General features: G+C 37.5%; 1 protein-coding gene across 1 annotated transcript; it reads right to left on the bottom strand.

Moving 5' to 3' along the window:
• Window positions 1-790: 790 nt before the first annotated feature.
• Window positions 791-7,330, bottom strand: LOC104425950 (serine/threonine protein phosphatase 2A 57 kDa regulatory subunit B' beta isoform). The gene is made up of 2 exons (XM_010038836.3): window positions 5,726-7,330; window positions 791-1,417 (listed from the first exon to the last, which is right to left on the bottom strand). The coding sequence occupies exons 1-2, from the start codon at window positions 6,893-6,895 to the stop codon at window positions 1,094-1,096; spliced, it is 1,494 nt and encodes a 497-aa protein (XP_010037138.1). The 5' UTR covers window positions 6,896-7,330; the 3' UTR covers window positions 791-1,093.
• Window positions 7,331-17,072: the final 9,742 nt, after the last annotated feature.

Raw genomic sequence — 17,072 nt, forward strand, 5'->3', positions numbered from 1 at the left:
CGGAATAGATTTATATTTCAGAAATAGGTTTGGAATAAATCGAAGTAGAAATTTTCTACTTTTCTATTTTTGGAACAAAAATGAAAAATAAAAAATTTCTTCATCGTTCATTAACCGGTTTCATCCATTGTCGCCAACCACCGTCCATCGGTCGCCTGTTGGCCGCTAGCCACCACTGCCGCCGTCTGTCACCGCCATCCGATGGTCCGCCGTCGTCTCAAAGGAAGAAATTTTGTGTCCAGTTTCATCTATTGTTGCTAACCACCGTCCATCGGTTGCTTGCTGGCCGCCGCCACCGTCTATCACCGCCATCCGCTGGTCCGCCATCATCTCAAAGGAAATGAAGAAATTTTGTGTCGTTATCAAATAATTATTTTTGCTTAAAAAATTTTCTAAAAATAAAAATAGAAAAATCTATTTCTGTTTCAGAAATTAATTCTGAAACAGAATAGTTGTCATGCGCACATTTTATGTGCCAGGGAAGAAACGAATGATTGCTGCTCTTGTAAAGACATATGGACGTACATGCTCTACTGTAATATGTTGGTCTCCACCCTGTCGAAGCGATGAAGAAAAGGCTTGAATCGCCCCGAGGGAGAGGGAGAGGGCTACTAGAGTTCACGACAGCAAATCCTGAGCTTCCAGGAAACTCTGTATCCGAAGAGGATAAAGCACATACGAAGACTTATCTGTGGACGAGAACAACCCAAAGCCCATGACACGAAATGGCGCAGGAGTCCAAATGATAACTCCGAAAAGAAGGGAATTGTATCCCCAAACCAAGGAAAACTTAAGTCGAAGGAAACTTAAGTCGTTCTCACTTGAATGGCCGGAAAAATTACAACATATGAAAAAAGAGCTACAAATGACACTTCACAGATCATTCTTAATCTGCATTATATTTAATATGATTAGATTTATCGAGCTTGCCTCTACTATAACTGGATATTTTCAATAAACCAAAAAAGGAGAGAAAAATCAAAAGGGAAGAACAGATGAAAAAGAATAGCCCAAAATGAAGAGGAACAGATCCAACATCTTGTCCGTCTTCATATTTTAGCAGCGTCATCACTCCCGCCTTGAGTGATTTTGCTCAAACCGTAACCATATCCTCATCCCCTTTTTGCGCTGCAACATCCGCCAGTTTCTTCCACGTCAAGGCCCGCTGCTCTTCTACTTCTCTGGCCTTTGCCTCTTTCTCTGCGTACTGACTTTGGCACTCCTCAAACAACTCAACGTCCATTTCCAAGAACATTTTCCGGACGTTCACAGTAAGACCGTGAACTGCCTGATTCCAATGGCTTTGGATGTTCCTTTCCAATGCCTCAAATATTATGGGTAATATCACCTTACGATTCTGGGCGATTAAGCTCACTATATGCTCGTTGTTCCATAAAAAGAGGGCTCGCTCCGCAACCTGCATGGCAAGTTCTTCCTCAGCTAATTTATTTGAAGAAATGCTAAAAGAGAAGTGCAACTCCATAACTTGGGTGATGTTTCATCAGCAAATTTTTCATGTGGCAAGTGGAGGTTCTTTCTGACTCCCTCATAATTGAAAGCATGCAAGGCCTTGAAAAAAAGGTTCCACTTTTTTTCAACCTTTTTTTCTTGAGTGAAGATAACGGTCACTTTGACCATGTGTTGCTCACATCAGCAAAACAGACACTGAATTACACCTGGTTTGGATAACTAGGTTTGGATATCTAAAATTGGCCTTCATGTGCCAAGTAGCAACTAAACAGTTTGCAAGCAATAACTCCAGCATTAAGTGCTTTATAAGAAAGCACAGTAGTGAATTGATGATGCCTATGAATTCAGTAAAAAAGGAAAATCCCGTCACAATCATTCAAGATCAGAATTAATGGTTATAGCATGAGCAAGACTATAGTCCCCAATATAGATGATCCAGCACAAAAGATACTTCTTCAAAGCATGACATCAACCTATGGAAGAAAGTCAAAAAAATTCATGGCAATAAGAGCAATTATAAACACAAGATCAGGTAGAAGCAAAGATATATGATGAGCCAAGCAATACCAAAAAGTTACCACCTTTCCCTTGATCCAAAGATGAGAGAGGAGAAAAACAAGGCCAAACTGCAAAGCAGGAAAAGCTTTAAGCAGAGGTGGCTGCACCCCTCCCTCCTTGTCAGATTGTCTCCCTCAATGAGCACTTATCAGAAACAAGGTGCTTTACTGTTTGGCACTCTGCACGAACTTTTCAGATTTACCCAAAGCTATATCTACTTTTTACTTTTGTTTCTTTTACCTTAGAAATTTTGCTATTTCCTGAGTAATATAATGTATAAAGCCCATCCAAACTATGATACTTATGCACCTGTGTACGTTTAAACAGCTCAGGTATCTCTCTTCAGGTTTTCCTTCTTTTTTGTAATTTCGTAATATTTAATTATCTTAGAAGGATCACTCTTCATGTACAAGTATAGTAAGTAAAACCATCTGCTTTACAGATGGGAAGGCTTAATACATGTATGCTTAGATTTTAAATCTCAATACAAATTATCAATTGAAACATCAAATTTAAAAGTCATGAATCATTAATCGAATAGAAATCGTAAGATTTAGCTAAGTAGGGGAAAGAAAGATTTGAATGACATTAATACCTATAACTATAATTGAAACACAATATAATGCAATATATAATAGTTTATGTGACATAAAGTAATTCAAGAGACAAAAATGTAATCTTAACCTCTCGTAGATGCTTTGATTTCTACATGTGGTGCTATAGAATATATACCATTTTCGAACAAGTATCAACTTCAGATGTACGGACAAAGTTTACATAACACTTCACCTTCTATTGAAAGATAAGTTCCTAATTTGCTTTTATGCTGTTGCGAAACAGTTAGGATAATGTATGGTTCATGAGATATAATTTAAAAATGTATCCTGTGGTGAATAAGATGTCAGGTAAATCATTAATTTGGAGGTAAATCGAAATATTCATGTGGGATTTGGTATTTAGTCACCTACAGATTCCTATAGCTGAAAGCCTGGTATCATTACTGTTATTAAATGATCAACAATCGACAGTTAGACTACCTATGAACATGTAGATTGCATAAATTATACCTTCCTGTCACTGATTATACAGATTAATAAGACAAATTTATATCTATCCAATTGAAAAACCTGGTCCAATAAATACTCCTCATTGTTCACATTAAAATAATGTGGTAAAAAGCTAGAGGGAAGAGAAGAGTATGCATCGTTCTCAAAATCTATATGTTTATAGCTCAAAATACCTAAAAGCCTAAAAAGAAATTGCACGAGTCTTTATCTCAAGCACTGTGCAAGTGTTGCAGGTTATCTTTTAAAGACACCAAAAGAATTATGTTTTCCTATTCTACATGAGAAAAGGTAATTATTCAATTCATAAAAAGCACTCCTTCCTCACCTAATTTCCTTTCAGGAGTGAATAAGAAAAAGGGCTTCCCAACGCACAAGGCTCCTCACACTCCAAAGGTCAGGGGAGGGGTCAACATACGCAGCCTTACTCCTAATTTCCAGAGATGCTATTGCCAAGACTTGAACCCACCCACGACCTTGGGCCACAATGTAGTGAAGATCTCCTTTTGAGAGTCAATATATCAGAACTTTTTTCCTATCATCTCTAACAAAATTCAAATCACACTACTCATCCAACTAATTACATATAAACCTTAAAAGTTTCCAAAGTACAATGATTATAAACAACATGTTATGCTAATATATAAAATTGCGAGGGCAGAATCAAATTCTAAACAGTGTTTGCAATGGAAATCTTTTTCCTTCATTGAAAGTATAATCAACCTACAATACTCAATTATTGCGTAGCAATGTTGTTAAGTACATGATGTCATGTTCATACTAGAAATGTACATTTGTTTGTTGCTACTTTGGGTCATGCTATGCCCTATCAATGATTTTCCACTACTATTGCGCTTATATATGATTATAGCATAAGAAGTACATGCAAACTGAAGTTTTTGAACTTTAGGGTATTACATTGAATCTCTCTGATCTTACTCTAGCAGATTTGATTTTACACCATTGGCTCAGTCGTTTTTATCATGTTTTCGATAATTAATGTTAATAGAGAAGTATTCATATAGTTACCATTTTTAATAACAGTGCCTTAGGGAAAAAAAGATGGAGAACACAGACAAATATAATAATTTTTGGCATCAGATTTCAAACTTAGGAAGCCTTGAACCCCTACTGCTGAATTCTAGGTCCACCAAGGTCCGACAAGTACAAAGGATGTGAAAATGCAGCAGAAATAAATCTCTGCCTGCCTTATAATATAACCAACTTCCCTTTTCCTTCTTTTCCCCCTTTTTTGAGGGGGTAACGATCATTTACACATAATTACATACCCCATTGCCTGATGAACAGCGCATTTCCTAGATCTCCAAACAACTTTCTCAATCAAAATGCATACAACCAAACATACTCAGTGCCAATTAGCACATCTTAATAATAATAAAAAGAACATTGTGGTATGGAAATACATGTTGAGCATCAACAGACTGAATAACAGTCAAATAGGCTGCTGAGAGGTATTTATCATTTCTTTATTATAAGTAAACGAATATTAGGGGTGATCGGTTCCCGGTTTGGTCCGGTTCCAAGGTGGAACCGGGAACCGGACCGGGAGAATCGGTTCCCAATTTTGGGAACCATGGACCGGACCGTTGGTCTTAGGACCGAGAACTGGACCGGATCATCGGTTCCGATTCCGGTCCGGTCCGGTCCAAAAGAATTGGCACTTTATTTTTTCACGAAAGAATGACCATTCACTAAAGAATAATCATGCTCCGGACCGATTAATCAAATTCGGTTTTCGAGCAATCTAATAAAACTACTCACACATGTTTCCACGTGCAAAATATTCAAACTTCACTTGTATGAATATCAATCATAGTTTATGTGTTTCATGCTTAATTTTAAGCATAAAACCTATGAACAACGTGATTAAAGGTTTTGCTTGGCTTAGGTTTTATAGACAATCTCTCTTCTATACTTTGAATGTTTAGTTGATATGAAACTTTTTAAGGCTTGAAGTGCCTTGTCGTTTGCAAGTGAGGGGAGCAAGAGAGAGTGTGAGCATGAGGAGAGTTTTTTCTATAAATAAAGAGTAACAACAAGAGCTTTGGTGGTCTCTTGGCCACATAAGAGGTTGTTACCTAAATTGCAATTCCAATTGCAATAAATTTCATATATAATATTAATATATTATATGTGTTTATATATTATATGAATATAAATTATATATAAAAAAATTTGGTCCGGTCCGGTCGGTCCGGTTCCTACCTTGGAACCGGAAACCGGACCAACCGGCCGCCGATTCCAAGATTAGGAACCGGGAACCGGACCGCCGACCATGGGAACCGCCCAAAACCGGCCGGTCCGGTTGGTTCGGTCCGGTTCGGTTCGGGTTTCCGTTGCACACCCCTAACAAATATAATGCCCATAAACGTTGACCAACAATCAAGCAATGCATAGGATACACCAAACACTTAAAATTTTATGTTGGCTTCTCTACCTAGCAAATAGTTAGTCCAACACCTCCACACTAATCACGCCAAAGTATGTGCATAAAGAACCACTGATCACCAGCACACTGACAAATTATACATTTATTAAACATGGAGATGCTGACAACAAAATCAACAAAGTCAATGTCTCACCTGACGCTTCTAAAAATAAACACATCTCACCTGGAAATGAGAGCTATTGAGGCACCGAGCAATCTGCCTGAACAGTGGAACCATACACCGTTGGAATTCAGCGGGTTGGGTTCCCTCCAGCACTTCTTCCAATTCTCCAAGGAAGAGAACCTCCTTTTGGCAGTTGGTCAAGGGCCAGTACTTCAGCAAACCCCTTATAACTGTATCTGCCAGCTTATAATCTTTCTCCACAAACTGAGTAATGCAATACGACAACTGCTGATGATAAACCGTAATCGGTTTCGGCTTATGCAAGGGTATGAGAGCCCTAACAAGAAACAACTTATGCTCCTCCTTCATTGGCAAAGCAAACCCATTAATTATGCTACCAAGAATCTCCAGAAGCTCACCTATCCCACTGTGCCTCTCTGTCTCATAAATGAACCTATAAAAGATATTGTTGATTGCCTTCCTAATAAATGGGCGGTGCACCATGAATTTCCCATAAATCCGGTGGAGGATCGTCTTTAAATACTCACGCTCTCGAGGATCCTCCGAATCAAACAAATCTAGCAGCTTCAACACGAAGGAATGATCGATGTAGCGCTTGGCAACCTTCGTATCGGTATCAGACGAGACGACATACCTCAACAGCAGTTCGTAAACAAGCTGTAAATGAGGCCATGATGGCTCCAAATAGGGCTCCTCCTCTTCCGGGTCCGCATTTTCCTGACCGGTGTTCTCGTGGGAGGCCGGCGGCAAGCACCGGAAAATGTTCACCGAGATCATCTTTATCATTTCCTCTTGGCAATGCTCAGTGATTTTACCCGAACCGGACTGTATGTAATCGACGAGCTCCACTAACGTCTGTCTCTTGATTTCCTTCTCTCGTACCGACTTCAGCGTATCCGAAAAATCCAACTGGAAGCAGCACACGTGCAATTTCCTCAGGAACAGGGTTTGGCGCTCGGAGACGGGCACGTCGCGGAAGGGCGGCAGGGCCTCCACCGTCCCGGACGGCGGGACGACCGAGATCGCGGCCGCGGGCCCGCCGGGCTGCGAGCTCGCGAGCGGCGACGCCCTGGAGGCATGGTTCACCACCACGTTGGACGCGGAGACGGAATTCCGATTCGCGGCCTGGCTGTAGCCGTACAAGCCGGCATCGTTGGGGTCCGATTTCGAGGGCTTCCGGTTCCCTCCCTTGATGATCTTCTTTAACATCTCCCCTAGAGGCCTCAAACCCTAAAGGCGCTCACCAACCGCAGGGGGGGGGCAACTCGATCGAGCCGGCGATTCAGCTTCCCAATGCGAGGGCGCGGCAGATCAGCAGCATTCGGCGCCGGCGGAGGACGGCGGGGGGAACCCTAGAGGGCGGGGCGTATTCGCATGTCGCCTCCGCCAATCGGAAGGCCTCGCGGCGGGTGCGGGAGGAGGGGGGAGGGGGAGGAGGAGGAGGAGGAGGAGGGGCGGCGGCGGCGGCGGGATTCGGAGGGGGTCGGTGGCGGCGGCGATTGGCCGGAGCGGCGGCGAGTCATCTGAGGGGGTCCCGATCGCCGAGTTGACCGGAGATCAAAAGGCCGCGGCCATTGATGGATGGATGGATGGATGAAGAGGAAGAGAGAGAGAGAGAGGGGGGGGGGGAGAGAGAGAGAGAGAGGAGGGAAGCGGATAGACACGGGGAGGGAAGGGCGAACGAAAGGGACGAAAATGAGAAATAAAAGTGAGGAGAGATAATTTTTCGTTGTTCGTTATTCGCGAGATGAGACGTAATATGGAATAACTGACTTCCTTTATCCGTTTTTGCAGGTTTCTTCATATATATATATATATATATATATATATATATATATATGATTTTCTTGTAATGAGTGTGATTATGATTATGAACTTTGTTGTTAATTTTTGTTCATTGACGTATCTTAAATATGAATTATAATCATGAAGAGTTTACCACTTTAACCCAAGGAATTCCTCCGAAGAACCTAAAGAGAAGAATTTCATACTTTGAGAACTTCTTAGAGATTGAATATTAGGGAAACGTTGAAAATAAACATGCTTTGTAAATATTATTTTGAATTGTATCTAGTCAATAAATTCGTCAAAATACTCGGAGTTTACAAAGAGCGAACGTGTAACCTTCTCCTATTGACACTTTTTAAAAGCTTTCGTGTCATGTCCCACACGTGTCCGATATGCGATTGTTAACGAATGTCAAAAATCCGATACATAGTCAACTTTCCCCAATATGCGAGTTTGGAATTTCGATACACAACTCCACATAGGGTCAATTTTTAAAAAAATTAATAATCGAGGGGTCAAAATATAAATATACAAAAAAAGATTACAGCTAGTGACTGAGCGCCGCTGCTGTTCCCACCGTTGGAATGGGCCAACGGGTGACGGAGGGGGTGTGGCCCTCGTTGGCTTGGGTAAGGTCATCGGTAGCCAAGCAAGGGTTGGTGAGGCTTGCCCAAATCTTAGTGATGACTCTACTGATGCTCAGGCGAGGCTCGCCTAAATCTGGGCAACACCGTCCCCTCACTCGGGCTTAGCAAGAGTCACCGGCCATAGATGAGGGCGGGTGGTGCCTAGATCTAGGTGAGTCTCACCAATCCCAACCAACACGTGGCCTAGATCTGGCTCGCTTAAGTGAGCAAGGGTCGCCCCCCTTTGCCGCCTAGGGCTAGTGAGGTCGCCAACCCCCTCCGATGGTGGTCGAGGCCACTACTGCTGCCGACAGCAGAAGACAGCGTGCCCAACCACGATCATGCCTCTCTTTATTTTTTTTTTTTTTTTTTTCCAGTTTTGTTTTTTGTAGAACTATTTTGGCTTTTAAAAATTCATTACCATGAAAAAGTAATAAAAAAATGTCATATAAGATAAATAAATAAATTCAAAAATACTACTTCAACATTTTCCTTTAATTAATGTTTTTTTTCCTTATAAGTTTTATGTATTATTGTCATGGAATGAAATTGAATTTGTCAAATTAAAATAATGAATGATATTAACAAATGTTAAATTAGTTTTTAGTGTAAATTAATTCTAAGTGTTTTATTATTTATTTATTTATGTATTTTTATATAATAATATATATGTATATAATGTCGGAATGTGTTGGAATACTTTATTTTTAAAAAATAACATGTCGACATGTCGATACGGAATGTAAAAGAAGCGAAACAACGGTCTAGAAAAGATTGAACCATCGTACCCAATTGGATAAGTACTCCCATAATTCTTTGTCGGAGGAGAGGAGTTCGAATCTTGCTGGCCACACGAGATCTTAAGTGCTACGTCGGGTGGTAGGTCCTCCGCTAGGGTCGCCCCAAGGTTTACCTTTCATTACCCCGGGCCTATCGGGCATTCGTGTTGATACGGTGCGTGAGTTCCTGGGTCATCAAAAAAAAAAAAAAAAAGATTGATAAGGTCATTAGATTGATTGATCTACGAGGGTATTTTGGACCTTTTCAATTTTATGGTGTGCATAGAGCTATTTGAGAGTAGAAATAACGTGAGTCCTTATTTATTTATCATATAAAAAAAAAAAAAAAAAAGAGGCAGAGAGGAAATTATAAAGCAAACTGTTTAGAATAAATTAGTGAAAAGGAGATGGACGGTGAGAGGAAGACATGAATGGATGTGGTTAAGTTTTCTGACACGTACTGGATGCATCATCCAAGCACTCTGTACGAGGTTCCCGGTGTGTGAGTGGATGGTTAACCCACCATTGACGTGTGATGTGGGTTTTGTTGTATGCTAACATCGAGTAAAAGCGAAAGGCAAAAATATATGAGTGAGAAATAATATTTGAATTTTCAATAATTATTAAAAATATTTATATTAATGGCGTGTCGATCTCTTTATATCTGAAGTTTCAAGTGCCTCGGATTCAAAAACAAATAAAAAAGTCAAAGTAAATCACAATATTTTATTGTCAAATAAAAAATAAAAGTTAATCTAGATACCAAGAAATTCTGAGACTCAAAATATGTATATTTTTTTCAACTGGCCGGTGGTATGCCCCGTCGGTGGCGGACCAAGGAATTTGAGCTGGAGGCGAGAATTTTATTTTATTTTATAGTAAATGAAGTATATAATATTTTTTGAACATGTTTTTATTTTTTACTTGAAATTATAAGCAACTTTAAGCCAAGGAGGCGGGGCCACCGTTTACCAACCCACCCACCCCCCGGCCACCCGGCGGTTCGCCACTGTGCCTCGTGCTTAGGGTTTTTGTGCACATGACTAGTTTTGCGATGTCCTTAGTTCTACATGGATGAACGAGATTTTGTGGCAATATTCGTAAGTAAGTGTGCCTCCAGTCTAGAGGGTCACTCATAGTACTCTCCTTGAAATTTTACTCCCGTTAAACGTGTCGGGTCATTATAAATAATATCATATAACGCAATTCCTTTTTGGTAAAATATTGTTAATTTGATCGACGAGAAGCCCCGAGTGATCACCGAGGTGAAAGAACTCGAATAATGTGCGACTTCTGATAAGTTTCTATTATAGAGGGAGGGGTGGGAATGTACCGAACGAATTACTGGATATAGATAATGTTGTTGGACAGTACCGCTAACAATGTAGAATGTTGATAATTTAAGTGAGAGAGCTTATGGTAGCCCATATCCCACATCCAATCTTGTGTAGTTATGTAGGGGAAAATTACCAAAAATAATAGTCCAATATCTTTTAATTATGCTAATTGAGTCTTAAATATTTTTATATTTTGCTAATTGAGTCCATCTGACCATATTTGTTTGGAGATCTTTGATTTGGCACGACCAATACTATTGTGGAAACTTTTAATAATGTTTTAATACTTTTTCAAATTTCTTATTTATTTTTTCTTTAATTTTTTTTTCATTCTCTACTTTTCTTTTTATTGTGTTGTCAAGAATCGCCAAGCCTTCAATTGCTGCAAGTGGGGCAAGGTAGTTTGGCTAGCTATCGTGATGGTTTGGGCAAGGTATTTCACCAGCAACCACGAAGATGTAGCCAAGGTAGCCTTACCTGTGGTTCTTGGTCCAAATTTTTTTTAATTATATTAATTGAGTCATAATTTTTTTTACATTTTGTCAATTGAGTCAATCCAACCATTTTTGTCTGGAGATCTTTGAATTAACACGATTGGTGCGACGTGAAAATTTTTAATAATATTTTAATACTTTTTAAAATTTCTTATTATTTTTTATGTATTTCTTTTTTCATTCTTTACTTTTCTTCGTGTCGAAGGCTCGTTGGCCACAAGTGAACCGATGTCGCCAAAATCTAGGTGAACCTCGCCTATCCCAACTGATGCGTCGCCCAAATCTAGGCAAGCCTTGCCCCGAACTAGCTTGGCCCGACAAGGGTCGACCTCCCTTTGCTACCTAGGGCCGACGAGGTCGCCACCCCCTTCGCCGATGGCTGGGCCGCTACCTATGTCGGCTGCAGTAGCATGCCCAACCATGACCATGACTATGACCATGCTTTTCTTTCTTCTTCTTCTTTTCAGTTTTGTTTTTTTTTAGAATTATTTCAATTTTTGTAAAAGTTTTTTACTATGAAAAATCTAATAAAAATGCCACATAGAATAAATAAATAAATTTAAAAATATCACTTCAGCATTTTTCTTTAGATAATGTTTTTTTCTCTTTGAGTTTTATGTATGATTGTAATAGAATGCTGTTGAATTTGTCAAATTAAAATAATAAATAAAATTAAAAAATGTTAAATTAATGTTTTTAGTGTGAATTAATTCTAGGCTCTTTTTATTTATTTATTTATTTATAAATATGTTTAATATATAATGTGTCGGAATATATTAAAAAAATTTATTTATAAGAAATGATATATCGTGTGTCCGTGTTGATAATACATAGCCGATTTGAATATAAAAGAAGCAGAAAAACAGTCTAGAAAATATTGATAAAGGTCATTAGATTGATTGATCTACGAAGGTATTTCGGACAGTTTAAATTTTATGATGTGCATGGAGTTGAGAGTAGAAATAACGTGCGTCCTTATTTATTTATCATTAAAAAAAAAGAGGCAGAGAGGAAATTCTAAAGCAAATTGTTTAGAAAAAATTAATGAAAAAGGAGATGGACAGTGAGAGGAAGACAAGAATGGATGTGGTTAAGTTTTCTAACACGTACCGGATGCATCATCCAAGCACTCTGTACGAGGTTCCGATGTGTGATTGGACGCCTGACATGTGATGTACGCTTTGTTGTATGCTAACATCGAGTAAAAGCGAAAAGCAAAAATATATCAGCGATAAATAATATTTGAATTTTCAAGAATTATGAAAAATATTTATATTAATGGCGTGTCGATTTCTATATATCTGATTTCAAGTGTCTTGGATTTAAAAAAAGAAAAAAGAAGTCAAAGTGAATCGCAATATTTTATTGTCAAATAAAAAATAAAAGTTAATCTAGATACCAAGGAATTCTGAGACTCAAAATATGTGTATTTTTTCAACTGGCTGGTGGCATGCCTCGTCGGTGGCGGACCAAGGAATTTGAGCTGGGGGCGAGAAATTTTATTTTATAGTAAATGACGTATATAATATTTTTTTTAAACGTGTTTTTTTATTTTTTACTTGAAATGAAAATATAAGCAACTTTAAGCCGAGGGGGCGGGGCCACCATTTAGCCCCCCTTCGGTCCGCCTCCATGCCTCGTGCTTAGGGTTTTTGTGTACATGACTAGTTTTGTGATGTCCTTAGTTCTGCATGGGATGAATGAGATTTTGTGGCAATATTCATAAGTAAGTCTACCTCCAAAGGGTCGCTATCTTGTGTGATTGCTCGTAGTATTCTCCTTAAAATTGTACTCACGTTAAACATGTCAGGTCATTATAGATAATATCATAATGCGATTCTTTTTTAGTAAAAATGTTGTTAATTTGATCGACGAGGAGCACAAAGTAATCGCTGAGGTGAAAGGATTCGAATAACGTGCAACTTCTAATAAGTTTTGTAGAGGGAATGGTGGGAATGTACCGGACCAATTATTGGAGATAGATAATGTTGTTGGACAGTACCATTAACAACGTAGAATGTCATTAATTTAAGTGAGAGAGCTTATGGCAACCCATATCCCACATCCGATCTTGTGTAGTTATGTAGGGGAAAATTATCAAAAGTGTTGGTCCCAAATCTTTTAATCATGCTAATTGAATCTTAAATCATTTTACATTTTACCAATTGAGTCCGTCTGACCATAAGTATTTGGAGTTTTTTTACTTGGCACGAAGGAATTTTAATAATATTTTGATATTTTTTCAAATTTCTTATTTATTTTTTTCTTTAATTCTTTTTCATGATTTACTTTTCTTTTTATCATATCGTCAAGGGTCGCCAAGCCTTCGATCGCTACAAGTGAGGCCAACCTCACCCAAATTTTGGGCAAATCAGTCTGGCTAGCTTCCGTGATGGTTTAGGCAAGGTATTTCATCAGTAACCATGATAATCTAGGCAAGGTAGCCTTGCCTATGGCTGTTGGTCCCAAATATTTTAATTATACTAATTAAGTTATAAATCTTTTTATGTTTTGCCAATTGAGTCAATTTGATCATTTTTGTTTGGAGATCTTTGAATCGACATGACCGGCACTGACGTGAAGAATTTTAATAATATTTTAATATATTTTAAATTTTCTTATTTATTTTTTCTTTAATTCTTTTTTCATTCTTTACTTTTCTTTCTATTGTGTTGTCGAGGGTCGTTAGGCCTTCGATCACTGCAAGTGAGGCCAACCTCACCTAAATTTGGGCAAGGCGGTCTTGCTAGGTACCACAATGATTTGGGCAAGGCAATAATACCAACAACCATGATGATCTAAGCGAGGTAGCCTTGCCTATGGCTACAATCACTCACCTGGATTTGGGTGAAGCCAAGTGAGGACATCGTGGCTCTCACCAGTGGTTGGTGAGGGCATCATCACCAGTCATAGTTAAAAAAACAAAAAGGAAAATAGAAGAAAAGAAACAAGGAAAAATAAAATAAAATAAAAATAAAAATCATAAATGTATTGAAATTTTTATGTTAATGCCAATCATGCCACGTAAGACAACAAAAATTATTTTATTTTAATATTCAATCATAATTAGTTATTTTGATTCATGTTAATTTATTAATTCAAAGAAAATAGTTTTCTCATTTTAGTTATTTACATTTGGTCATAATAATATAAATGAATAATGACACAAATGGTCCTTGAACTTTGGCCCAATGTGTAATATAGTTCATGGACTTTTAATTTATTCAAATAGTATTTGAACTTTAGCCCAATATTCAATATGATTTATGAATTTTTAATTTGTTCAATGTGGTCCCTACACTTTTTGTACTTATTCAAATTATCCTCCGAACTACATAAAAATATTCAATGTCATCCTTCATTTAATTCAAGTTCATGGATAACATTAAATGCCTTTTTTTATAACTTAGGGACTAAATTAAACATATACTAAAAGTTTAGGGACCACATTAAGCATATTGAAAGTTCAAGGACCACGTTACACATTAGGTTATAGTTCAAGAATCACATTGAATAATTCAAAAATCCAAGGATCATATTGCGTATTGGGTCAAAGTTGAGAGACTATTTATTTCATTCTCCCAGGTTTAAACTAATCTAAAACTTAAGGGAGAGTCCAACATGTTTCAAAAGCTATCGGCCCACTACTTTTAGAACTCATGGGGTTGGGGCAAGCCTAGCCCCACAAGACTCGAGCTTTGCAGCTTCAACTCTCCTCCCTTTTAATTTCAAGTCTTTGAAAAGATAAACATTTTCATGAGTGAGTGCGAAGGTTTACATTAAATATCATAGTCATTACATATATAATAGTATAGTTCAATCAAGCATTGATTATTGTTGAATGTATTTGTCTCATTGTGTTTTAGATTGACTTATTTTGCTGATATCCTAAGAAACCAATCAATCTTTTAAAATTATTTTTGTCAAATATTTTGCCTTCCTCTGACTCCTTTGCTATAGGAAAAGTACTAGAAAAAGTTATAAACCCACTACATTAGTATCAATTCAATTATAAACGTTTTAATTGGATTAATTTAATCTTAAATATTTTCACATTAGTATCAATTGAGACAATTTAGCTAATTTAATTTGAAAATTGCTTACATGAATGCTTGCTATTTTAGTGGCACAGTTAGTGCCGACGTAAATATTTTTTTACAAATGATTATTGACTTTTGATCCAATGTATAATATCATCTTTGAAATTTTAACTTGTTCAATGTGATTCATGAACTTTGGCTCAATATGCAATGTCATTCCATAACTTTTAATTTGTTCATTATAGTCCTTAAATTTTTTTTATAAATGTTCAATCTAGTTCTTGGACTATATGAAAATTAATGGAAGCATAACATATATTTTCATATAATTTAGGGACTAGATTGAATATTTATCATGGACAATATTGCACATTAAACTAAAATTTATGGATCATATTAAACAAATTAAAAGTTTAGAGACGACATTATATATTGAATTGAAGTCCATAAACCGTTTGTATAATTATCCTTATCACCAAAATGGCACACTTAGAAATCTATAGAGGGGTAATGAAGTAGTGAGGCACCAAGCATCACCTAAGCTATAAAATCTAAACGTGGCGAAAGAAGATTCGTAGGATCTGAATGGGGTCTTAGTACATGAAAGATGGAAATTCTCACGTGTTCTAGCACCGCGATTGGGTGCTTCTAGCGTATGGTAAAAAAAGGGAAAGGTATATATATATATATATATATATATATATATATATATATATATATATATATATATATATTCTCTTTTAACTCCGTGATCATCTACATGCATTTATTTTTAAACTACAAATTTGCATACTCATTTCAGCAAAGTTGTACATCTAAGCACCCTCAGCTCATCTTTTTCCATCTTCCAACACAGTAACCCTAACCTACCAAACCCAACAACAGGCCCCTTAACTTAGGTACGACTTCCCCTCCACCACCGTGGCATCTTACCACTGTTGCCCACTCCATTAATTGGCTCCACAAGCTAGTGTAGCCGACGACCACTCGCTATCGGCTACATCGTCCCGGCCAATTAGCCGCCTGCCCAAGCAAACTGGTCTGTCAGCCAAGGGAGCTGGAGGGCATGTCCCTTCCCTATGGACAGCCTTGGTCCCCTTGACCAGTTGCCATGAGGCATGACGACGATAGATTGACATAACCTCGGATCTAAGGCCACCACAACCATAGAGGTGCAATCATAGCCGCGATGAAGTCGCCGTGATTGTAGAGAGAGAGACAGAGCTTTGCGGTTGTTTGGAGAGAGAGGGGGTCGGGTTAGCGGCCTACAATGCCACCAGTAACACTGTAAAAGATAGTTGAAATTACAGTGCCTTCCTTCTTTTTTTCCCTCTCTATTGTGGAGATGTTTCACTAGGATTTGGTGAAATGTCCTTGAAGAATATGATGGATTGATAAGTGAATCGATAAAGGTTGTGAAAAATCCTTTGTTGATTTTGGACAGGAGAAAAAATGATAAGAAATTTGAAAGTACAACATTGGGATCAATCATTGCTAGTGATGTAAAATACAAGAAAGTATAGGTAAAAGATAAATTTACAAAAAGATCGTTGAATTCCGTGATTAATTGATGATCTTTTAGAAAGAAAAGTGTGTGAGTATTTATAATCCACAAGTGATAGTTACAAACAACTATTTTTGAATTCACATGATCAAGTAACTTTCTAATCCTATTAGCAATTAGGAAAAATTAGTCCATGCAACAGTTATCAAGATACAAGAAGTTGTACAAATTCTAAATTAGCGGCAATAGATAGAACTACATTTCTCAGGTTTTGATGAAAGATTTCATCAATAATTTTCATGTTGTGTATATTTAATTCTTCAAATTATCGATTGTTCTAATCAATTATTGACCAAGTTTGTTACTTGTGGTTGAGAATATGTTGAGAATGCAATTGTTTCCTCCTTTTATTTTCCTTCCCTTTGTGCAATGGAGATAGTTGCCCATAATGATGAGGGTTAATACCCTGAAAAACCTTTAGTACACATGTGACAAATTTACTCCAAACCATTTTTTGATTTCCAAAAACCCCGAACCGGTATACTTTTGATAAATTTACCATAAACCGGTATACTTATGACAAATTTACCCTCTGTTAGTTTTTGTTAAATTTTACAGTCAATTTATTAAGTTAGTGGAAGGTATATTTGTTATAAATTTACTAGTTTGAGGTTTTTTGCGGTCAAATAAATTAGTTCAAGGTAAATTTATCATAAATGTACTAGTTTAGGGTTTTTTATGGTTAGTCGGGGTAAATTTGTCACATGTATACTAATTTGGGATTTTTGGAGGTAAAAAAAATAGTTTGAGATAAATTT

This window comes from Eucalyptus grandis, chromosome 11, assembly GCF_016545825.1.
Source record: "Eucalyptus grandis isolate ANBG69807.140 chromosome 11, ASM1654582v1, whole genome shotgun sequence".
NCBI lineage: Eukaryota > Viridiplantae > Streptophyta > Magnoliopsida > Myrtales > Myrtaceae > Eucalyptus > Eucalyptus grandis.